Source organism: Eretmochelys imbricata, chromosome 19 (assembly GCF_965152235.1).
Source record: "Eretmochelys imbricata isolate rEreImb1 chromosome 19, rEreImb1.hap1, whole genome shotgun sequence".
Classification (NCBI taxonomy): Eukaryota; Metazoa; Chordata; order Testudines; family Cheloniidae; genus Eretmochelys; species Eretmochelys imbricata.
Window position 1 is genome coordinate 1,221,182 of NC_135590.1, and position 24,685 is coordinate 1,245,866.

Sequence of the window (24,685 nt, forward strand, 5' to 3'; positions counted from 1 at the left end):
AGTCCTGTAGTTTTTGCTGTCGCCAAAATGTTAAAGCAGCTTCCTTCTGTTTTAATGCAAAAGATTTTGGCTGTAACAAAGCCGCTTTTTTTTTAGAAACGTTACCCTTTGAACGTGCCTCCAGATGACCTTTCCTGGGCTCTGCCAGGCCACCCTGACAGGATCAGTACTTTTAACCAAAACGGAACAGCCTAATGAAATTAACAAAACAACTAAGTTTACAAATTCAGCTGCGTTTACCCCCCCACCCCCAAAAAAAAAATGTATTTCTGCCTGTTTCATCAGTTCTTGACCTATCCGGTTGTAAATGCAGGCAGCCAGGCCAGGATCTAAGCAAGCCCCAGGGAATGTGAACAGCTGACTGAATAATATATCAGGAAGAGCTGATTTCCTTTGCTCCACGTTTATACTCTGAATCCTGAGAGTTCCTGCACGTTTAGTGTGGGACAGAGCCCCAGGGTTTGTAAAATTGCAGACAGGGCACAGCTGGAAGGCCACTAAAGGCAGATGCAACTGAGTTTATTTCATGCCTTTTAAGTGCCCTGTGGAAACTTCTTGCCTTCTAAAGGAGCTAGCCCAGGGCCTATTTTATCAGCACAGGATTACAGTGCAGTGGAATTACCTGGGCAGCAGCAACTAGTTGGTGTCTTGTGACTAACCTTGGTCCTCTGTCTCCTCATGGCTGGTCAGTAGTCCTAGGGAGGGACTTGTACTCCAGGGTCTTATTGCTCAAATAAAACCCAGGCCTCCTCTGCTGTCTCACTTCTTGGCCACAAAGCAGGTGCTTGCGAGCTGGGCAGCAGGGTCTTGCTGCGCTCAACACCCCGGTTTTATAGAATCATAGAATATCAGGGTTGGAAGGGACCTCAGGAGATCATCTAGTCCAACCCCCTGCTCAAATCAGGACCAATCCCCAATTTTTGCCACAGATCCCTAAATGGCCCCCTCAAGGATTGAACTCACAATCCTCGGTTTAGCAGGCCAATGCTCAAACCACCGAGCTATCCCTTTATGGTAGAAGAGGGAGATTTTCTCTCTGCCCTTCCAGCCTCTTGTCTCAGCAGAGAGAGAAAATAAAGGCGGTTCTGTGCACGGTGTGTGTGTCAGGCAGATGCCGACTATCCCTTTATTACAACACAACTTAGGCTAACGTGGAGTGACACCTATTGTGTCAAAAGGTTTGTCTGTGAAACTCTGTCTGCCCAGAAGCTGACGCCCTTTGTGCTGCATTCACAAGTGATCTGTCACTGGGGCACATTTGTATTTTACTACCCTGACCAGGCATAGAAATGGGTTGTTGATACTGTTCCTCGAGGGCCCAATTCTGCCACAGCTCTGTGCATGGAAGTCTCCCTGAGATGTCTCTGCATGGCACGGCTGCACGGTCAGACTCTATAATCAGGGTGCTGTTTTTCTGGGGAGAGTGGTGGGGGAGCCCAGCCTTCTGGGGCGATGGTGTTAGTGATCTGCTTGTTTCTTCTCTCTGCTTTTTCAGCACCAGCTCTTGTCACTGACATCCACACAGATACAATTGAACAGAAGAGCATTTCCTTGTCATGGCAGGAGCCGGGCTTCCCAAGTGCCAGTAACACTGAATACGAAATCAAGTACTATGAAAAGGTAGATCCTTGTTTCCCATCTTTTCAGGGACATGCCAAAAACTCAAATGAGAGGTTCCCCTGCTTCCCAGCCAGATTTGTGATACATAGTGCTGTCCTTACCGATGCTGTCTGCATGATGTTTGCTGTGACCCACTTGCTTTGTAAATCCTCAGGAATGGAAAATGTACAAGGGTGTGTGTGTGTGTGTGGTGCATGGCATTGTTAAGACTTTACTGGCATGAGTTTGGGATGCTCCTGCTACTTTCAAGTTCCACGTTCCCCAAATCACCACCATGCAATTTGGTTATACTTTAAATTATTTTAGCTATTTTTAGAGTTTATTTTAATTGGTTTTTTTCTGTCTCCACCTGTGAAGCCAGGTTGCATCAGCACTGCAAGTCCTAATATATAAACCTCCAGGGAGAAAGAGTAGAACTAATCATTTTTAGAGGTTTTTAACAGCTTTTCCTTAAGTGCATTAGAATTCTGAGACGTGAGAGCTTGCAACCAGCTTAGTTCAACACAAGTGCTTAGTCCCTTTGGATGAGAGGCATTCCCAGAACTGCAGCAGGATGAGGCTTATATTTTTGGCACTGACGGGTCACAAAATACTGAACCTTAAAAATTCAGTGAGTTCAGGACTGATTATTACCAGTCCTGGATTTTAGAGCTATGATTCGTGAGTGAAATTCACACTGGAGGGGAATGAAGCAAACATTTTTGTGATTGTATTTTAAATTTAAAAATGGCCACTGTTTGATAGCTGTTGCGAGGTTTGAGAGTGTTAGAAGTAAAACTAGTGAGCAGAGAGCAGGTGAATATGTAGTAGTGGTAATGAGAGTGGTCCATTTCAAACAGTTGACAAAAAGCTGTGAGTAACAGTAGGGGGAAATTAGTATGGGGGAAATTAGGTTTAGTTTTTGTAATGACCCAGCCACTCCCAGTCTTTATTCAGGCCTAATTTGACGGTGTCCAGTTTGCAAATTAATTCCAGTTCTGCAGTTTTACGTTGGAGTCTGTTTTTGAAGTTTTTTTGTTGAAGAATTGGTATATGCGAATGTGATATCTGCCATCATGTGCCAGCAATGCCCCTCTGCCATGTACATTGGTCAAACTGGACAGTCTCTACGCAAAAGAATAAATGGACACAAATGTGACATCAGGAATTAAAGCATTTAAAAACCGGTAGGAGAACACTGCAATCTCCCTGGTCACTCAATAATAGACCTAAAAGTGGCAATTCTTCAACAAAAAAACTTCAAAAACAGACTCCAATGAGAGACTGCAGAACTGGAATTAATTTGCAGACTTCTTTTAAAAGATGCAGTGACATGCTGAAATTCTTTCCCTTGAAACAGATGATTCTGAAATAGATTCACATTAACTTGCTCTTTAATATCTGATAGTTTCCAAGAGAGGAATTTGTTGTGAGGTCAGGCGCTGAAATATAATATGATAATTTCTTAGCAAAAATAGTATCGTCACGAGATTTGGAGCATATGTGAAATAACAATCCATTGCCTCTGAATTTGGTAAGTAAGTTTAACTCTGCAGTTTAGCAATTGCTCACATGTAAACAAATCAATATTTGAACTGACTCCAGAAAACTGGCTTGGTACCTGGTCCTTGTATTTGAGGACTTAGTTTTTTCATGATTCTCTACACAAAGGGCTCTGAGAAAAAAACCCCTCAAATAGATAGCATGTTGCACAACAACATATACAGACCCAGGAGAAATGTAATTAACTATATCCAGGCTGTGGCATTAATGCTAGAAACTAGGGTTTGAGAAATTTGTTATGGTTAGTTATTCAGCATAAATAGTGTGTGAGAAACCCAGGCTTGAGCTCTGCTAAGCCTTTGACACAAAGTACAGCTGTATTAATTCTGGAACCCACAGACCGCAGTAAAACCTGGCCTCAAATAACTTCTACCTGAGCTTTGGGTGAAAAGAGACTAATCTGTTTGCCAAGCAGTTTGTTCCAAAATGTCATTGTTACCTCCCATAACAGCAGTAATCCATTAATCATCAGCATCTAATGTCCCAGCTTTAACAGTGCGTTTCCCCACATCTCACTCACGCCTGCACACGCAGCCCCAGCTGGCTGGGAATGTCTCCTTCCTGCCTTGAAATAGCGAACAAGGCAGTGAAAATCCTTCAGTTGCTACCTACTATTGCTATTACTTACTTTACAACACCCAAAAACATATGAGGCACGTCACAGAAAACCCTTAAATTTAGTCCTTGCTCCAGGGTGCTCCAGCCTAATTGATGGGAATGTAGCAAACACACCCTAACGGGGGGAGGGGGCAAGGAAAGACGTAGGTTCTGGACAGGGGTGTTGGAACAATTTGTGTAGTGGGGGTGCTGAGCGCCATTGAGCCAGACTAAACCTGTATCTGAGTCGGGGCAGGAACCGGCCAATGGGAGCTGTGGGGACGGTGCCTGTGGGCGAGAACAGCGTGTGGATCCTCCTGCCCCCCCCCTCACCCCTCCCGCCTAGGAACCAGACCTGCTGGCCGATTCCGGGGTGCAGAATGGTGCCAGGACAGGCAGGGGGCCTGCCTTAGACCCTCTGCACCGCTGACTGGGAGCTGCCCAAGATAAGCCCGAGCCCCAACCCCCTGCTCCAGCCCTGAGCCCCCCCTCCCCCCAAACCTGGAGCCTCCTCTTGCTCCCCAAGCCTGTCATCCCTGATCCCAGCCCAGAGCCCACTCTCACTCCCTGAACCCCTCATCCCTGGCCCCAACCCAGAGGCCTTACCCCCTTCTGCACCCCAACCCTCTGCCTCGACCTGCAGCCCCCTCCTGCACTCTGAATCCCTCGGCCCCACCTCCCCAGCCTGGAGCCCCCTCTTGCACCCCACAACCCAGAGCCCGCACCCGTACCCCAGCCCAGTGAAAGTGAGTGAGGGTGGGAGAAGCAAGCCACCAAGGGAGGGGGAATGTAGAGAGTGGGGGTGGGGCCTTGGGGAAGGGGGTGGGGCCTCGGGGGAAGGGGCGGGGCGAGGGTGTTCGGTTTTGTGCAATTAGAAAGTTGGCAGCCCTATAGATGATGGAAGTCACTTCAAGCTGGGGGGTGCAGCACCTGTGGGATGCTGCACATGTCTAGATGCTTTGAGTGGTTTGTTAAGCCTAAGCTCCTTCTCTGGTGATGCTGTGCGAGTGATTGGATTGAGGAGGTGGAGGCTCTGGGAGGAGCTTTCCTAACCTGAGGTGCTGCCAGGGAGAAGCATGAATATATCCAGGGGCCTGAGACTTCGAGATTCCCAATGGAGAACGTCATCTGCCTGTGGCAACATATGCCTGCTGTAGAGGCTGCATCTCTGGAGCCCATGGGAAGTGTGTCTTTAAGTGCAAGGAATACAGCAAAGCCCTCAGAACTGCCGTTCTGCCACACTGCGACCCATTGCCTTAGGCAGTGCTGCAGCCGAGCTCCTCTGTTCAGGGCTGCCATGCAGACACAGCTTCCCCCTCCCACTCTGACATTCCTCAGCCGCTGCTGGAAAGGTTCTGTCTGTCCCTGTCATAACAAGGCAGAAATCCGGAGCTAGCTGGGTAGGTGAATCACATTCGTGGGACTGGAATCGCTAGAGAATGTGTCTGCCAGCTTTGATTACTCCATGTGTGCTAACACGTTTATTTAGTCTTGAGACACAGCGCAGTGCGGGCCCCCAGAGCAGCCTGCATCCGCAAAGAGCTCGGCCCTCGGCACTCCAGGCTGTTCACAGAGCTCTCCAGCAGGGCTGCTCCAGTCAAACATGCCTGGGAAGCGCTGGTGGGTTTAATACCATCCGCCTGTCACGGCGCTGGTTACTAACAAAGAAATCAAGTTAGACTGTTTGCAAAGATCCAATGTGCTGCCTTCTCATTAGCCATAATGAGAACAAGTAACTCTCCAGACTGCTTTCCCTCTGGCCAAAGAGCAGAGCAGGCAGCACCAGGGAGCGGGTGTGGTACTCTCTCTGCTGAGGCTGTGTGACTTCCATCCTGGGCAGGAGAGGCTGGGTGAGTGAGGCATTGCAGGGCCACGGCCGCTCCAGACCAGCTCAGCTAAAGCGTTTCTAAGTGGACGTGTCTTTGCTGTAGTTGGTGCCGTGGCCGAGAGATTCCCCCTGATGCTGTTTGCTGGAGCAGTTTAAAATGCTGTGTTCTCTCTAGGAAACCTGGTTTGTGTGCCAGGCTCTAGTCCACTCTGTAGAGTTGGGAGGAAGGGCTTAGATCTACCCGTCTGGTGGCTTTCCACTGGCTGTCAGCTGATGGCCCAGCTGGAGTGTGGTGGGATTCTGGCATGGAGATGGTGATCTGGTGCACAGAGGCCTTGTTGGGCTGGGTAACCCAGGTCTCCCTAGACCACCTGCGTGTAGAACAGCATTCAGAGCTGGCTCCAGTTTGTGGAGAGGGCCCTCTCCAGATGGCCTGGTGGCAGCAGGTGTTCAGATTCCAAACAGTGGACGTGTCGTCCTCCTGAGTAGTGCAGTGAGTATAAGCGTTCCTCTGCGGCGGATTCTGTTGGGCACTGTCTCCTCTGCCCCTCACACCTCCACCCTGCTTGTTGCTTTTCAGGGTTCTCCTGGGCTCTGGCCCAGCTGCAGCCAGAGCCCTCTTTGGGGCTGTGGCCCCCATTTGGTGCCTTTCACTGAGAACCTGCTCATTGCTCAGCCTCAGCCCCTCCCCTCTGCCTCTCGCCAGAGGCTGAAGGTCCCTTCTCCTCTCCTTGGAAATGGCTTGTAGCAACCCCCCAGGGCCAGGGACGTGCAGCAGCTCCTATTTAATTTAAATCAACCCCTCTCTGCAGACCCAACTGCAAATTCTCACCCATTGTCCCAGCCTGAAAGGCCCCTTTGTTACAGAGGGAGCTTAAGGAGATGGCCATGCTGCTGCCAGGATGCACCAACTTGCCTCTGTCCTAACCTGCCTCTGCTCTCGCTCAGCCTGCCCTTTCCCCTTCCCCTGATTCCTCCAAGAGCCTCTCTGTTCGAGCCTCCCCCCCATCCAGGGTACTGAGCATGGGACTCTTGGCCCCTCAGGCGACTCATCCCCCCAACCTGCCCTGATGCATTTAGGGGTCATTTAGCACCTTCCAGCCTGTCCCTCCCTTCGGACTCTTCTCCTCTGATATCCCTTTGGGACGCCGGCATCTTCGGCCAGCGACTTCCCAGGGCTGCTTTCAGGCAGTGTCGTTGCACACCCGTGTCCCCTCGATGAGCTGGGCCCGGTCACTGGCTTGATTGTGTACTCAGTGCTTCCCCCAGGACATGCCACGCAACCCCTCCGAATGTCCTTCCATATCAGGGCTGCCCAAGGTACATCCACAACCACCCTCTGCCCGTCCTCTGGGGTTCTTTGGAGACGGTAACTCGGGCTGGGGTGGGGGACAGGAGTGCGCTGGCTGGTGTCTGAGTGTATGCGGTGTGTGAATGCACCCAGTGCCCTTTGCTGGCTGGAACGCCAGGCCTGGTTAGCTGTTTATTTTCAGCCCTACCTGGTGGAACTACTTTTTGCTATATGGTGATTTAATATTAATCGTGTCCTGTAAGCAGTGCCACGCTCAGGACCTCCTTGGAGGCGGAGGGGGAAGGGGCTTGGCGTGCACTCTCCCAGCATGCAAGGTGGTGTGAAAGAAAATGTAAAGACGTGAATGGGAGAGGACAGCCCACGAAGCTGGTGTCGCCCCTTTTATAACCACACATTCCCCAGCCTCTCACCAGTCACATCGTCTAGTCCTCGCTGCGTTTGATTTGCTCTTCTTGTAACTTGTAATTTCTATTAATGAGGCATCTAGCAAACATTTCATTTTCGTTGATGGTCTAACGTTTGGCTAGTCAGCCCTGCTGGGACCCAGAGACACAGCAATAAGACAGCTGCTCCACAGATCGGCTAGAGGACAGCTGTCCATCTTATTAATTCTCCCGTGTTTCATTATTTCATAGGATCAAAGAGATCAAAGTTACTCGACCGTGAAAACCGCGTCGACGGCCGTGACAGTCAGTAACCTCAGGCCTGGCACGCTCTACGTCTTCCAGGTCCGGACGGCGTCAGCCCAGGGTTATGGAAACTATAGTCCTGCCATCGAAGTGGAGACCTTGGGGGAACGTAAGTGCAGGCAGGCCAGTGGGGTGCGTATCGAACACAGAGCACACGTCAGGTGCGTTACTTTGAGCTGGAGCAGCTCTACGGCTCACGGTTCGTGCTGGAGACTCAACTGAGTCTGTTCTGGGTGTGGGCCTGTCCCCTAAGGAGGGAGTGGGCCCTTCTGTTGAGCGAGGGCCTGTTCCTTCCTAGGCCCTCGTTTTCTTCCAATGTCAGAGATCGATGTAGTGCCAATGAGGGCTGCTGGCTTGACAGCCTTGCAGGCTGACGCCCTCGGATTGTCCACAGAGCACGTGCAGCACACACCTGCACAAGGGCACCCACCTGCCCTGCCCTAGAGGGAGCCCCCTCGGCAGTAGGAGGGGAGAAATTAACTGGACATCTCTGAGATTTCTACTGAGGCTGCCAAGGAGGACACCCACTAGGGCCAATTGTGACTTGGTTTTTGTGACATTGACATCTGGATGGATCCCCCCGGTTCCATTCACAGGGGCCACCAAAGAGCTGTCAGATGGGAATGGCTGTCCGTTGCTGCCTGCTGAACTGTGAAGGGCACTTTACCTGTCTTTCTATCCTCTGAGCCACAAGTAATGCCACAGAAAAGAGGGTTTGAGTGCACGATCGTCCAGTGAAAACAAAACCAGGGTCCTTCAGATCATTTCACATGGAGGCAGAGCTGGTCTCGAGCCTGCGTCCAGATCAGAGATGGTTGCTCTACCCCGCTAGGGCCCTGGTCCATGGAGCACTTAGGGTTTTTGTCACTTTGCTGACTAGCTGAATCGGCTTCACTGGATTTTGTTGGGGTTTTTACCTTTTACAGCTTCCATTCAAACCTGTTGTCAAGAACATCTTATTTCACTGTCTAAAGGAGGGGGTCAGGGAGACGGTAGGTTTCAGTTTAATACCCCACTCTGGCTGGAAATGAATGTCCAGAGATTGTGTCTAACAGGGCTTTAAATTGCATCCATTTACCACACGGAAATATTTTCAGAATTCATTGAATCCAGTAAAAGTTGTCTATCGAATGTCCTATCTCAGACCTCTGTTTGCCAACGCAGGAGAGGAAAGTATTGAACTAGTGCGGGAGACCATCTATACATTTTAATGTGTCTCCCCCATAAACAGGACTATTTCCTAAACACCAGGTAATAGAATGAGGAGTCCGCCATGAGAGCTGAGAGCTAGAGGTTCCTCTGCTCACCCTGTCAACACTGGCCTTCACTCTGCTTGCGCTGGCTCTGGCTGCCAGAATGGCCTCAGCACGTGAGCTAGAGAAATAACAATAAAAAGCAGCTTGCCGCCTGCAGAGAAAGTTTCTCAAGGTCTGTGCTAGAGGAACCTGAGCTGGTTTAGCAGGAGGAGGGGCCGAGCTCTGGGACAGGGAGATGCTCCAAGGGATCATGGCAAGATTTGAGACTCAAGTGTGTTTACAGCCTTACCAAGGTGTGGCAAATCCTCTAGCTTTTGTCTAGCTGCTTTTGCTTTGGAAAGAAGCTACCAGTCTCCTTGTGAAATTAGAGTTAAAAACCAGCCCTAGTGCTGCAGACCCTACGAAAATAGCATGTGGAGCTCCCCTTGCTGCCTTTACATGAGCAGCTACTGTGACCCCTTGCTCTCAGGTCTGGCCTGACATCAGACAGGTTGTGTGCTGCTAACAAGGGGTCAGCATGAAAGTCACTTCCTGCATTTCAAATGCATCCTGGTGGAAATAAGAAAAAGAGGACCTGTGGCACCTTATAGGCTAACCAATTTATTTGAGCAGAAGCATAAGTAAGCTACAGCTCACTTCATCTTATGCTCAAATAAATTGGCTAGTCTCTAAGGTGCCACAAGTCCTCCTTTTCTTTTTGCGAATACAGACTAACACGGCTGCTAGTCTGAAACCTGGTAGAAATGTTTTCTCAGCTTCAGCCATCAGGGCAAGGTTGTGGCTTAGGCAAAGTTTTCAGACCATGTAACATCTGCAAACTGCCGGCTTAGTCGAGTGCACTGGGCTCTCAACTTAGTCATACTACTGTACCCCTTTCAGGAGTCTGATTTCTCTTGTGTACCCCCAAATTTCATCTCACTTAAAACCCACTTGCTTACAAATTCAGACATAAAAATAGAGAAGTATCACAGCACACTGTTACTGAAGAATGGGTGACTTTCTCATTTTGTTTCTATAAAATTTTAGTTTGTACTAACTTTGCTAGTGCTTTTTATGTAGCCTGTTGTAAAAGTAGGCAAATATCTAGATGAGCTGCTGTACCCCCTGGAAGACCTTTGTATACCCCCAGAGCTACGCGTCCCTCTGGTTGAGAACCACTGGCCTAGGGCAAATGTGCAAGGGGAGGCTGTTAAAAGTGACCTGCTTTGTCCCCTTTCTTGGTGCTTTATGATGCAGAAAAGCCTGCAAGATTTTTCACCCTACCTCAGTCTCTCTCTCTCTCTCTCTCTCTCTCTCGCTTTTGTTTTGCCCTAGAAACACCCAGAGTTTCGTCCCCTTTTCCGGTTGTGTTTAAACACGAGGGGCCTATCAAACACTGCCAGTGATGCAGTGCTATCTGGTGCAGAAGCGCCCTGGAGCTTGGCGCTTTGGCGGGCTGGGAGTGGACACACACCATGACCTTGCCAGGGCTCTGCACTTGATGCTGGCTATTCCTGGTGCCCTTGGTGCAGGAATGCAGCACGAGCCAAGGCAGGCTGATCTGGAGTTGTAACCATGGTGCCGGGTACGTGCAGAGGGGAATACAGACCTAACCCCTGTTTTGCTTCCCTCCTTGGCAGTGACCGTGGCTCCCAGTGAGCAGAACCCTATCATCATCATCGTCGTGGTTGCAATCGCTGGGCTGATCGTGCTGGTTTCCATGGTGATTGGTGTGATGATCTGGAGGAGGTGAGCAGACTTCGCGCCTCTTCCATTGTGCATATGGCTATAGACCAAGGATTTCTGGGGGCGGCTTGCTGACTTGGTGTAGCTAATACTCCTAATGCTGCGGCTGGGGTTCGGGGGACACTGGGAAAGAGACACGTCTCTGTAGCAGCCAAGTTCTGCCCTGTGGACTGCGTATTTGGCTGCCTTAGGGTCAAATCCGCTCATAGACAGGGCCAACACAAGGCCTAGAGCTGGCCCTCTGCACAGGGGTGAATGTCACCTTCCTGTTCCAGGCTTGGAATTGCCGGTGTTTGTGCCAGGGGATCAAGTGGGCTTCCAGGGTTCGGTAGCTGAAAAATACTTTGGCAAATCAAATACTTTGGCCAGGAGTGGCTGGTGGCATTCAGAGCTCCCCCAGGCTCTGGCTAGAGCAGTTGTCCGAGTGGTCCACAGTCTGCCAAGGCCCAGGCTGGGCTGTTGTCACACACGTGAGTCACTTTCCCGAGGTCAGAGGGTTTTGGGGAACGGGCAGTGGGGAAAGCTTACCCAGAGCCGTGTGTCTGCAGCCACAGTGGTGCTCAGTGAACTATCGATGTGACTGTGACAATGGGCCTGGGTGGGAAGCAGGGGAGAAATCTGGGAGACTTTGTTGGCTACAGTGGATAACAACTAAACCCCCAGGATTCTCTGCACTGTTTGCAATGTGGCCACCATGCTGGCCAACTGGAGACCTTCAGAGAGAGCATGAGAGTCTCTGCACTCCTGGCCGTATCTTGGAACTGTAACAGACTTGCATTCTCTGTGGTTCGGGTCATGTGTCACCAGTGGGTCACACTGGGACATCTCCAAACAGTGTGAAACTCTTCACTTTTCCAACTGGTAAATCAAGGATAGAAATTCCCTTAAGTTACCTTAGCATTTTAAAAATCTATATTTCTGTTAATCTTCCTAATCTGGGGCTTTTCCAAGGCTCAGGTGTTTGCTTTGGCTGGGTCTAGCTCTGGAGTTGAAGGATGGGTGAAACCCAGACAGCTGGAGTTCCAAACTGCATTGGGAAGTATATGAAGCAGATAATTGTGCTATCTTCAGAGCCACTCGCTCCGATCTCCATTCCTCCTGCCAGGACTGCTAGAACCAGAGAAATGGTTCAGAGAGGCATCTGTATTCATCTGACAGATGGTTCAGTGTAACGATCTATAATTTTTTACTTAAAAGATTAAATTGAGCCCCAAATGAGACTAATTTAAGTAAATAGAATAATAAAAAATTACGAGTGAAGACTAGTGTGTTGTGTAACGACAGGGCTGGGGTGAGAGCAGGCCACTGTCACTTGCTTCACCTCGGGAATCCCAGGTCCCTAGGCCCCTTGTTGGAGCAGCGGGGGTGGGGTGGGGCTCCAGAGTGGCAGGCCGAGCTCCGGTGCACAGAATGCCTGAGCTCCAAGAGCCAGGCTCACACAGGCATCAAGAATTCACTTGGCTCTTCGCCCCCCACCCCCCCCCAGTAGCTGCCGTTTCCCCTGAATGCCCTGGGGTGGCAGAGGAGCAGCTCCAAGGGAGGGGAGGCTTGTTTCCTTTGTTTAGAGTTGCACAGTTTGCAGGTGCAGGCAGCCCTGGTGCAAGGCTCTGGGCCCCTGCTTTGGAGCTGGGGAAATTCTTTCCTCCCTCTGGCGTGGAGCTGGTGTCAATGGGGGTGCTGAGGTGGGAAGTTGCCAGAGGAACAGCAGGGTGTGGTGTTGGCTTTGCTTTTAGTTTATGAACAAAATGGTCCTCTCCAAGACAGAGGCCACCCAGCATCTGGGGCAGCCTCACGCTCCTGCTTGGTCCTCACTGGGGCCCTGCTCCCTTGGATGCCAGCAGGACTTTTCCCACTGCCCGCAGCCAGTGCAGCATCAGCCCAGGGAGGGTTTAGGCTGCTGACTGGTGGTCCATAGGAGCTCAGCAGAGCTGGCTTTGTGTCTATGCTAACAGGAGTCCCTGAAGGTCAGAGCAGGGATCTGACGGTCACACTACGAGTGCCATGTCTGAAATCCTGGTGACTTCGTTGCTTGGGGCACTGTGGCGAGTCTATCCAGCCCAGGGCGTTTGACTAGCATCTTTTCTAAAAAAAAAGGGTGGTGTCAGGCTGAGATTACAGGGGTGTGGACACACGGGCAAATATCCTGCCTGCTGCAGGGCTTAGCTGCACCTGTCAGAGGATGTGGACATCTGAGTTATCCGCATGACCGAGCTAGCAAATGCTCTGTGTGTCAGAATACCAGGCGTCTGGTGCCCATCGGCTTAAGGAGACCAGAGTGCTCTTCGTGTGGGCTGGAAATGACCTGGAGATGCTGCTCCGTCATTATCCCTGGGAGTTCAGAACTTGCCTTCATGTTGCTGCTCCAGATTTGACCTACCCTTTGTTGGCTTCTACCCCAGCCCCGGATCAGCCTGGTCCCACTCTGCGCGGTTTGCCCCCAGCCATTTGCTTGTCTGCTGTGCTGCAGAGTAACCCCTAGGCTCTTCCACTCCCACAGCAGAAGATGCAGCTCCACATCCAGTCCCTGCCACAGCAATTCTCTCCTGCTGGGGTTGGGATCACAGAGACCACAGTGGTTAAGTGTACAGGTTTGCTTGGCCCTGACCTCTGGCTCCTTGTGCTGGTGTATTTTGGGGGGTTGGACAGCATTCTCGGGCACTGGCATTTAGGGCTTTGTATCCAGTGGGAGATTCACACCCAAGGCCTAACATGAATATTGCTTCTCATTGCAGACAGTGTGGGTACAGCAAAGCCAGCCAGGACGGAGACGAGGAGCTGTACTTCCATTGTAAGTGACGTCTGGCCACTGTGCTGTCTGATTGCATGGGGAGCTCTGCATTTACTGTTATTAACAACCCTGCTGTCTGCAGAGCAGCCCGGAATCCTTCCTTTTGAAGTGCTGTCATCCCGTGTTAGCCCAGAGAAGGCCAGCTCAGCACAGCAAGGCTCCCTGGAGACAGCTGGCTTGACAGCTTCATAAGCCAGTGGCCGTCCTGGCTGCTCAGGGAGGTCACTGGCAAGCCACAGGAAACGGAGGTGCTTTCAGCTTTCTCGAGGGCGTATGAATTATTCTGTCAGCTTTTCACATCCAGCTACGGGAGGGCGGGGGTTTGTTTTCTGGGGCATCTCTTGATTACCAAGCAGCGATAATTTTACAGACAACAGTTGTCAAAGGAAATGCAAATATCAGAACTGACGAGTGTATTTGATTCCTGGCATATGCCGGTTAAGCACAGACCTCCTCTTCTGCTCCCTGCAGCATCTGAGAGGCAGCAGAACCCGTACGCTTTCAGACAAGCCTTTGCTGCCATCATCCGCTTTTCAGGATCTTTGATTATTGCTGAGAGTTTTCCATACAAAGCAGGGAGAGATGAAGTGCAGCAGCTGGGGTTTCTTAGGCTACCTGTTAGTGATCTGGGTAGGGAGGGAGTTGCTCCTGGTGTCCTGATCCCAACCTCCGGTGCCATCACACACAGGCAGGACGCCAGAGGAACCGCATGCGTTATATTTGCTCTTTGGAATTTGTGCTCAGTAGACGTGGGATTGGCCTTCGCTGCTGGTTTGGTTCCCCAATAGGAGCAGCCCCCTGCCTGTTTGGAATGTGCAGAAACTCAGTCAGTCTTTGCCCCTCTGGGTTGAGCAAGGCAAACCCCTGAGGTCAGGGCACCCAGTGCTGTTGTGTTGGGAGCAGAGGCCCCAGGAGCAGCAGAGCCAACATGCTCCTGTCTTTGTTATTTGTTCTGGGAATTTAAAATGAAGGTTTACAGGAAACCTGTGAGTGGAAGCAACGGTCCCCACCTGCACTGTGCAATGTTCTTTGTAACTGTTTTCAGAGTAGCAGCCGTGTTAGTCTGTATTCGCAAAAAGAAAAGGAGGGCTTGTGGCACCTTAGAGACTAACCAATTTATTTGAACATGAGCTTTCGTGAGTTACAGCTCACTTCATCTGAAGTGGGCTGTAGCTCATGAAAGCTTATGCTCAAATAAATTGGTTAGTCTCTAAGGTGCCACAAGTCCTCCTTTTCTTTGTAACTGAGTTGCTCTCACTGCACTTGGCTCTCCTGGGCGCAGTCCGGGCAGTGTCAGTTACCATTTAGCAGATGGTAGTGGCCTGCGGGGAAGGCTTTGCAATCCATGCTGCTGATCATCGGGGCCTGGAACAGCTCATGGTTATAATTATCCCTGCTGGAGGGCTTGGACTGTTCAGGTAGGCGAGGATTAACCTGGGAGGCGGATCTGCTCAGACTCCGAGGGGCGGCTCCTTGAGTTCAAGGGCTGTCATCTCTGTTTGAGCTGGGCGGGGTGAGAATGAGCAGAGGGAACGGTTCCCTTTTCTCCCTGTAGGAACTTGGTAGCAAACTGATAGATCCAAGTTTCTCATAGGTTTTAGCTAGTGCAGTGTTGGTCCCAAAAGGCAGGAGGTTCCTGCTGAGGCCGATCCGGGGAGAGGCAGCACGTCTGCTCCATCAGTCCTGATGCTGGAAGCAAAGCTCCTGCGTTCGGACCCAGAGAAGCACTCCAAACAATGCTCCCCGGCTTGTCCTAATGGCAGTTCTGACCAGCCCTCCAGCCCACATAGAGCAAACCTGACCTGTAGCCGGAGCTGGCTGTATCTCTAGAGGTGGTCTGGGGGCTAAAGCCATGAGGAGAGGAGCTCTGCGTGCTGGCACCGTGATATCACTGGTGGTTCAGAATGGTGCTGTGTCAATATGGCTGTAGCCTGAATGGATAGTGCGTCCTGGGGAATGGAAGCCCGGTCCCCTGGCCTTAGTGATCGTTTCCATAGACGACCCTAACAGCTGTCTGCCTCACTTCATTCTGTTTCGTTAACAGTGTACAGAGAGGAGAGGACCGTCTATTTGCCAAATGTAGTTTGGGGCTGTGAGATAAAGAGCAGAGCCTTGCAAAGATCTCCCCGGTGCGGGGGGGGCTGGGAGCCGCGGAGCATAATGTAGGTTGCAGAGCTGCGTGTTCTTTTCCAAATCCCCTTGCTACGCAGACAGGAGAGGGCCTCCACAAGGGGCCCAAGCAGCACAGCCGGAGGACACAGGTTTGTAGGGTCCTAGGGAAGTTATGTTGGGCTTCGTTAAGCTGAAGAGCTAATTACCTGTTTAAACAGCAGTGTTTTTTAGTTAAATTAAATCCAGATAGATGCTGTTGCTCCAGTGCTGAGTCCGGCTCCTGCTGCTGCTCCCATCCTCTGCCGAGGCCTGCGTCCTGGCGCTCTGGGTGCTACAGAATACTTGGGCTTTCTGCATTTACGTGGAGGACTGTGCTCAGCCGATATGTGGAAGCTGCTCTGGTGTGACTGTGACTGGCTTTCTCTGAGCGGCATTCTCAGACCCTGAAAGGGGACACGGTGTCCGAAAGGAAAGCTGTAGGCGTGGATTAGCTGCTGCAGTGTCCCTCAGTGTGGGCCCAATTCAGGTCCTGAGCCCCAAAGCACAGCTAAAGGCCAGGGAGCAAAGAGCAGCAACAGGAGTACTGGAGACAGCGAGGGGACTGCAGCCTGGAGGGGGTTTGCGGTGCTGGCAGGTAAAGAGAGGGCAGAGCTCCTGCTGGTTTGCACTCTGCTTCCTCTCTCTCAGTGGGATCCCGGCTGGGCAGAGCTTTGCGGAGGTGACACAGGGTTTTCTTCTCACACATGCTCTGTTTATTCCCCCTCTTTGCTGTAGTTAAGATACCAACCAGGAGGACATATATTGACCCTGACACCTGTGAAGACCCCATGCAGGCTGTGCACCTCTTTGCTAAAGAGCTCGACAACTCGAGTATCAAGATCGAGCGGATCATTGGAACAGGCAAGTATTCTGGTTCGAGACGCTGCAGCGTGGCTCCCGGTGGGCTCTGCAGAGGGGCATTCCTGCTGGGCCGAGGACGCCTGTGCCACGGGGACACAGCGATCAGTCTGAAGAGGAGAGTGTGTCCTCAGCCCATTGGATGGGCATTGGGTGTGGATTTACAGCCTCATGGGGAGGGAGGGTTTCTAGCTCCTCTTTCACCCCAAGGGGCTAATTCCCAGCAGGGTTCACAGGGCTCCAGGCTGCAATCCCAGGCTGAGGCAGGATTTCCAGGTGGAGCAGGTCACAGCTTACCTCCCAGCTCAGTTCTTCTCCAGCCTCTGTCATGTAGCCCAGCAAATGCTGCTGGCACCTGTCTGCAGCTTGACCCCCAGCTAGGAGCCAGGGCGAGTGCAGTGAGAGCTCACTACCCCTCTGGCAGGTGCCGGCGGGCCTGCGTTCTGAGTGACGTTGCTCACCCCCCAAAAACCCTTCTGCACTCCCAGGGGATGAACCTCTCAGAGATGAGGGAGTGTGGCCCAGTTCTGTGTAATCCCCAGCCTCTGTCTGGCCTCAGGGTTTGCCAGGCACAGAGCCCTGGTGTAGCTCTTGCCATTAGTTGGGACTTAAGCAAAACCGTAAATCCATTTTGCGAGCAGTACGTTGAGTCAGCAGCCAAGAGTTTTCTGCTTTAAAAAGCAGAGCTATGTGTCTGGCTGGCTGAACTGTCAGGCTGCTGTCTGGCCCCCTCCTAGGGAGCCAGAGAGTATGAAACAGACACAGAAACTCGGCAGTATCTGAGACCCTGCCTTTTTCACCCTGGGACTAGAGTTCCTCCTGCTGACTGCAAGGGACAAGAGACAGAGAATTATTAATATTTTGGCTTGCACACACTTCAGAGGTGCTCAGACACTACAGGCATGGGGCCGTATAAGCACCTGAATAGAGAGATCAAATGTCACTCGAGCCTTTTCTGGATGACAAAATGATCTTCCAAAACATTGTCCCCTGCAGGGACTCAGGGAGGCTGTGGATGTTACTGGGGTGCGCAGAGATGTTACTGGGGTGGCTGAGGTGTGGATCTGACTAGCTGGGTTCAGGGTCACAAGTCTGACACTTTGCATTCAGGGTTGCATCGGGTCGTTGTTCCGTGCAGCTGTAAGGAGCTGGTTCCAGAAGTGCTACTTCTCCATCTAACGCAGCTTGTGAGATTTAGAAAAGTCACTTGGGAACAGGCTCCTGTCAGAAATCAGCAGTGTTGCTCTCTAGGGCATGGGGACCCACTTAAACAAGCTTTTAACCAAGACCTTTTCCCTGCAAATGTGTTCCAAGGTGCTCTTCCCCCGCCCAGGAGACTGAGCCATATCAACCATTTCACAGTAGCTACTTAGCTGAAATCGATGCAGCTTCTGACTCCCTGGCTCTGTAAGGTGTTGGAGCGCTCCAAGAGATGACTCCTTGCATTATTGCCGGTGTATAAATACAACCCTCAGTTTTCTTTCCATGGTGAGGTTTCTGTGGGAGTTGCTATGTGCTAGGAAACAGATACCTGGGACTGACTGGGGTGGAGAGAGTTGAACTGTGCCATGCACTTGGATGGAGGTCCTGGCAGGGCCTCGCTAGCTGTAACGCAGGTGTAAACACCTTACTTCCCCCAGAGCCCTCGCGGCCTTGTCTCGCCTGACCCCTCGCTGAGTTCTGGGGAACGAGGAGAAATGTAAGAACTCACAGTGCCTCCCACTTGGGCTCTGGATGTGTTCAGCTCCCTCCTTCTGCTGGAGGGGAGGGTCTCACCTGAGACAGGCCTTGGAGGAAGGTGGAGAGTGGCGCCCTCTGAGGGGAAGTGAGTCCCAGTCTGCAGCATCAGTCAAACACGTCAGAGATTGTAAAGGAAGGAGGCACCAGTGGGATGGAGGCACAAGATCCCTGGGGATGATGGAGAGGATTGTGATTTTCACCTGCTCCCTTGAAGCCGGGAGGACAAGGGCCATGGTGCCCGTGAAGTGCTGCTATGTGCACTGAGGGGACTGTAGCAGGTACCAGTGTAGGAACGAATCTCAGCAGCCCATTGGTACCTGCTCGGCTCTTTGTAGGATTCTGGGAGCCTCGTCAGGGTTCTTAAAGCCATTTACATATTTCCTGTTACCGGCTTCACTAGTGATTTTCAGTCTCACTGTGGTCCTGGCCGGTTTTGTATGCTCGTAGCAGGGAGAAGCAGAGTGCAGTTGGTTAGTACTTTGTACATGAGCTTGATTTAGTGTCCCTGTGTATTTCCTCAGGCAGAGCCTACAGTGACGTGAGCAGCATCTCATAGAGAACATCGGCAATTATCTGCTTCTTAGCAGGTTGACAGCGGCGTAAAAACTTTTTATGAATATGTTAACTCTCTCAATGATTGATTGATTTTCATCGACTTTACGGCCTAAAACGTCAAAGCAAATTAAAATCCCTGCAGCTTTAATTGCTAATACAAGCCAGATCTGTGGAGGCCTTGGTATGCTGGGTGTCATTTTCCCAAAGAGAAGTTGCAGGGGAGTAGCTTAACTAGCAGCTTAAATATGAACATGGAAATAGAAGGTGATTGTCAGACAGTGGAGGGCAGAGGAATCTTAGCAGCCATCAGGGCAGAGAAACTGGCCCAGTGATTCTGAACTTTTAGCAATAGATAATTAATGAGAAGGAAATCCAAGTAGAATAGGTCTTTTAAATGGGAGGAATGTAGAATGGTTTGTATTAGTCTCCCGGGTGACCTAGCCGGTTACCTGTCTCTCAGATCAACAGAGCTCTTCATATCCATTGGCTTTTCCCTGTAAAACCAAAGTTGGCCTTTTCTTATTAGAATTTGTCACTTTGTGCTGCCCTGATTGTGGCTGCGACTGAGCAGAAAGTTCTGTCTCAAGTGCTGATGAACAATGCATGGCCCTGACTATCCTTCATGTGGGCAGGAGGGAGTCACCAGAGAGCTGACATTTGGGATGGTTTGGGAGTGGAGAGAGTCAGACCCCAGCGAGGACTCTCTTGATCGCTGGGAGATAATCTTCCATTCATGGAAAGCACTTCAAAAGTGCAGTGTGCCCTCGGCTGGTGCATTAGGGGAATGGCCTAAGCCGCCAAAGAGAGGAATTTGCATCATGTGTTGTTGTAACTGCTAGTTGGCACTAAAGAGTTTCATGGTCTGTGTGTTCACAGCAAGTCATGATGCCCCTCAGAAGTGGGGGAAGATGGTAAACTGAGGCTAGGGTGAGAATTTTTAAAGGGACCTTAATCCACCTTCCTGTGTTGTGGGTGGATTTTTCCCCTGAGAGTACAGATCCCTGCTATGTGACAGCAGAGCCCATCTGCCCAACTAGCCAGGTACTCACACACCGGCTGCCCACATCCCAGGACCCGCTTCTGTGCTCCCAGGTCACAGTGTTTGCAGGTCCAGAGGCAGAGGTCCTGTTATGGGATGCGGGGCACAAGGAAACGCTACCAGAAGGGGAGCTGATTTTCTAGAAGAGCAGCGCTGCCCCTTGTTCTGAGTCAGAAATTCCAGCGCTGCGACCCAGTGCGCGGCAGCAGGTCCGTGCAGCGCTGTTTTGCGCAGTGATATTCAAAGATTTGAGAAAGCCGTAAATAAAAGCAGCTGTAGCAATAGCTCCCGTTTTCATAGCCTGTGAGTGACCAAGAGAGCAGCCAGCTCAGCTCCTAGAATGACAGTATGAAAACAGTCCCATGCCGCATTCTTTTGGGATGTTCGCAAAAAGACAAGGAGGACTTGTGGCACCCTAGAGGCTAACAAATATATTTGAGCATAAGCTTTCGTGAGCTACAGCTCACTTCATCAGATGCATTCAGTGGAAAATACTGATGTTAACACTCTCAAGTGTCTAACCACAGGGACGCTAAATGTCCGTGCTCCTTCAGCTGGAGACAGTCTAATTCCCGTCTCTCCTATGGCACAGGAGAGTTTGGAGAAGTCTGCCGGGGATGCTTGAAACTTCCCAGTAAGAGAGAGCTCCTGGTTGCCATCCAGACCCTTCGAGCTGGCTGCTCAGACAAGCAGAAGCATGCCTTCCTGGCAGAGGCTAGCACCATGGGCCAGTTCGATCACTCCAACATCATCCGCCTGGAGGGCGTCATCACCAGAGGTAAGGCTTATTATCTCTGCACGTCATGGTATGCAAACTCATTGCATTCCAAACAGACCAAGCTTTCCCTGTCTTGTGCTATGCCTAGTGCTCCTGGCATGGATGGTGCCCACAGCATTGGTTTGAGCTAATCTGGGTTCAGGCAAGGCATTTGTCTGAGCCTTCCCCTTCTTTACAGTTGCTCTGCCCCTCACTTCAACCCCAAACGGCACCATCGTCTGCTGATTTGGTCCTATGTCTCTGTGGCACAATCCTACATGACTTTCTTTCTGTTCCAAATTTTGTGGTGTTTGGGGTTTTTTACATGACAGGGCCAATTAATCTAGGACGACACTTGCCAAACCCATTGTGACTAGATCCTAGAGCTAGATTTGAATCCATTCCTCATGCATGGAAAGACTAACGTACTAGGTTCACTGACCCCTGCATCCACCCCCTCACTTTCAGCTTGAAAAGTTTTGGATTCCTATTCCCTCTGTCTGAGAGAGGGCCAAATCCCAGAATACCGGCAGCTTTGTGCTGTGTTGTGGTGAGAGAATCCCATGCTTCACTCACTATCTTTGCAGTTTTAACACTGTGCGATTCTCAGAGTGAGGGCAAGAAAATACAGAGAATGGTCACACAGCCCCCTTCATCCAGGGCACCCGAAGCCCTCCACAAGGACAGGTGTGTATTGTCAACCCTGCCTGATGGGGAAACTGAGGCCTGGGGAGGAGCGAGGACTTGACAACACAGACTGTGCCTACCCTGGACTGTTTGGCCAGCTATTTCCAAACACACTAGCACTGGCTGATCACCACTGTGGTACCAATGCTGGGAGCGCTTAGCTGCTGACTTTTGTATCCCCTGCTTAGAGTAGGCCTGCATGACGTGGTGGTGAGAATGCCAGTGGCTGCCGGTGCTTTGGCTACAGGAAATGTTGAGGACAAAACAGAACCACAGACCAGGAGCCTGTGTCAGAGCTACAGTGGAGGCCAAGTGCCCAGGCACCTGCTCACCGTCTGCGGAATCACTATGTGGAGATATTCAGGACCAGAGAGATGGGCGTTACATGAGACTTTGTGCTCCACACACGTATGGGACCGCTGTAAAAACATCCTATCCACACACAGCAGTAATGACATGTTTGCTTCAGGTTACGACACAATTCCAAGTCCTGTGTAACTCCGAGCGTTTGTGGGCTGATCATTGTGCAAGTTGGGCAGCGTGAGGGAGATGTGCACAGGCGGGCGTGCTGCGATTGCATGGCACTTACTCTGATCAATAGATACAAAGTGATTCCGGTATTGTTACACGGTTATTAGTGCCCAGCAAAATGAAGCGATACGCTCCCTGATCTGATTTTTGTGGCAACAGTGCGGCCTCGTTTACTTGGTAATTTAAAAGCAATAGAAAGTGATTGTCCTGTGGAAAAGCAGGAAGAATGCTGATTGTTTTCTTAATTACCCACCATGGAGTTTGGGTCATTAATGCGGGAGTCTCGCCTCTGAACTAATCCGGTAATATGCTGGAGCAGTTGTTTAGCTATGTGATTATCTGGTGGTGGAGATGCTGTACAGTTGCCCTCTGGAAGCCAAACGTTTGCTTGTGTTGGTTTTTATTATTTTATGGTTCTGATGTTGTTTAATCGAATTTTTACAGCTAGATTAATAAAGCCAGGGAGCCAAACTGGGTTAGCAGCAAAACCCAACTCTTATCATAAAAGTAAATTAAAAGGAGGGTTTTGTCAGCAAACAGATGTGTGTGGTTGCTGTCTGTCCCTGTGGCAGGGTGTGTTCTCCGTGAATCTGAGGAAGGCGTAGTTAAATAGAGATCCACATAAATACAGAGAAACATGAACACGCATGTTGTTAACTGTGCTATTTATAACGCAGGGGATCAGCTTCTGTTTTAACATAGGGCCCGATCCAGCTACCCTCCCTCACATTGAGTAATACTTTTCTCCTCAACGGTGCTACTCAAAGTGTTTCGAGCAATAGTATTTAATATTCCTCCCCAAATCAAGAGCAGGGCCCCTTATGCTGACTGCATTCCTCAGGGTGAGATCCACGACTCCCTGAGACACCGGACCTGCGCTCAGATCCATGGAGGCAGAGCAAACTGCAGGGTTGGTGTCGAAGGAACAAGAGAATCCGGCCCTTAGAGTTTAAGCCGCTTGCATGCAATACAGATGTACAGAAATCCATCATTTGATGGTCAAGTGCTTAAGTACCCCTAATTATATCCATTCCATTTCCTACCTTTTACTAATTTCTTCTTCAAAATACGACGAGCATGCTTGCTTTGTGGGTGTGTGAATTACGCCAGTTAGATGAACAGCTCCACCGTTATTAGTAGGTAGTCAGAAACGCTAATTAGTTGCTTTCATTATACATTTGTGATAGAGAATTGCAAGTCTCTCGCCCTGAGCAAACGTACCCTTCTCACTGTTAATGGCCCTTTTTCTGTGTAGTTCCCTCCTTTTCTGTTTGGCAGATGTGATCTTGTTTCAAAATAAATGAATCATCTAGCTGTGACTCTGGAGACATATCAGGGTCTGATAGCCTCAAAAACCCACACAAGCTTTGTGTTCCCATCATTCCCACAGCTACTTGATATTCATGAAGCATTTCACCATATAGGAATTGTATAGTGAGCCATACTTTTGAAAGCCCTAATTCACTGTTCTCATAGCAGAAAGTTGAAGTCTGTGGATGTAAAATCTGAATGATGGCTGGGAGCTTGTTGAAAGGGAGAAAAAAAATGTGTCTCTGCCTTTTTCAGCCGTCTGATGATACGGGAAGGAGGCCTGGATTATTGCTATTTATTTATTATAAGGTTTCTTTTTCTGTTTTTTTACCTGAGAAATATCAGGAGTACCAGGTCATTGCTGTCTTGTTTTTTGGAGGTCCCACTGCAGCAGTGGTTCTCAGCCAGGGGTACACATACCCTTGGGGGTAAGCAGAAGTCTTCCAGGGGTACCTCAGCTCGTCTAGATATTTGCCTAGTTTTACAATAGGCTGCATAAAAAGCACTAGCGAAGTCAGTACAAACTAAAATTTCATACAGACAATGACTTGTTTATACTGCTCCATATACTCTACACTGACATGTAAGTGTGATATTTATATTCCAGTCAACTTATTTTATAATTATTTGGTAAAATGAGAAAGCCAGCAATTGTTCAGTAATAGTGTGCTGGGACACTTTATATTTTTATGTCTGATTTTGTAAGTAGTTTTTATGTGAAACTTGGGGTACACAAGACAAATCAGACCCTGCAAAGGGTACAGTTGTCTGGAAAGATTGAGAGCCCCTGCACTGGAGGATCTAGAGACCTGAAGCAGGACCTTTCATAAATTTGTAGAGTTTATAGCCAAAAGGGACCATTCCATCATCTAGTCTGACATCCTATATATCACAGGCTAGTAAATTTCACCCAATTGCCCCTGTACTGATCTGGATAACTTCCAGAATGGCATCTAGTCTTGATTTGAAGATCAGAGACGGAGAAGCCACCACTTCTCTTGGTAGTTGGTTCCTAAGGTTAATCACCCTCACTGTTAAAAATGTGTCTGATTTCTAATGTGAATTAATCAGCCACTGGGTCTTGTTCTGCCTTCCTCCACTAGATGAAAGACTCCTTCAGGGCCTGCTATTTTCTCCCCAGAAGGTCCTTGTAACAGAAATCAAGTCTCTTCTCAGTCATCGTTTGGATAAGCTGAGGAGACTGAGTTCTTTAAGTCTCTAACTCTCAGGCATTTTCTCCAGCCCATAAATAATTTTGTGGCTTTTTTTTTGCATTCTCTCCACTTTTTCAACGTCCTTTTAAAAACGTGGACGCCAGAAGTGGACACACTATTCCAGTACAGGTCTCACCGATGCCATATACAGAGGTAAAATCACCTCCCTGCTCCTTCTCCCGCTTCAGCCAAGGATTTCATTAGCCCTTTTTGCCCCAGCACTAGGAACTCTTATTGAGTTGCTGGTCCACTGTGACCCCCAAATCCTCTTCAGAGTCGCTGCTTTCCAGGATGCCAAACCCCATTCTACAGGGATAGCCTGCATGCCTGGTTCTTAGAGGGATAACTTTACATTTGGCTGTATTAAAACACGGTCTTTAGCTACCAATGGACTGGAAAGTACTTCATCGTCCTCATGTAATATGAGCACATGATCCTGCTTCTTTCAAAATATAGAACAGGGAAATTCATTGGACACTTCTCCC

At 50.0% G+C, this 24,685-nt stretch overlaps 1 protein-coding gene across 1 annotated transcript in view; it reads left to right on the plus strand.

Moving 5' to 3' along the window:
- EPHA10 (EPH receptor A10) overlaps window positions 1-24,685 on the plus strand; it is a 108,499-nt gene that overhangs the window by 75,064 nt on the left and 8,750 nt on the right. The window contains exons 6-11 of the mRNA XM_077837880.1: window positions 1,496-1,620; window positions 7,535-7,749; window positions 10,480-10,572; window positions 13,302-13,357; window positions 16,244-16,369; window positions 20,293-20,478. Of these exons, the coding sequence (XP_077694006.1) occupies window positions 1,496-1,620; window positions 7,535-7,749; window positions 10,480-10,572; window positions 13,302-13,357; window positions 16,244-16,369; window positions 20,293-20,478 (801 nt within the window). The remainder of the gene's footprint in view (window positions 1-1,495; window positions 1,621-7,534; window positions 7,750-10,479; window positions 10,573-13,301; window positions 13,358-16,243; window positions 16,370-20,292; window positions 20,479-24,685) is intronic.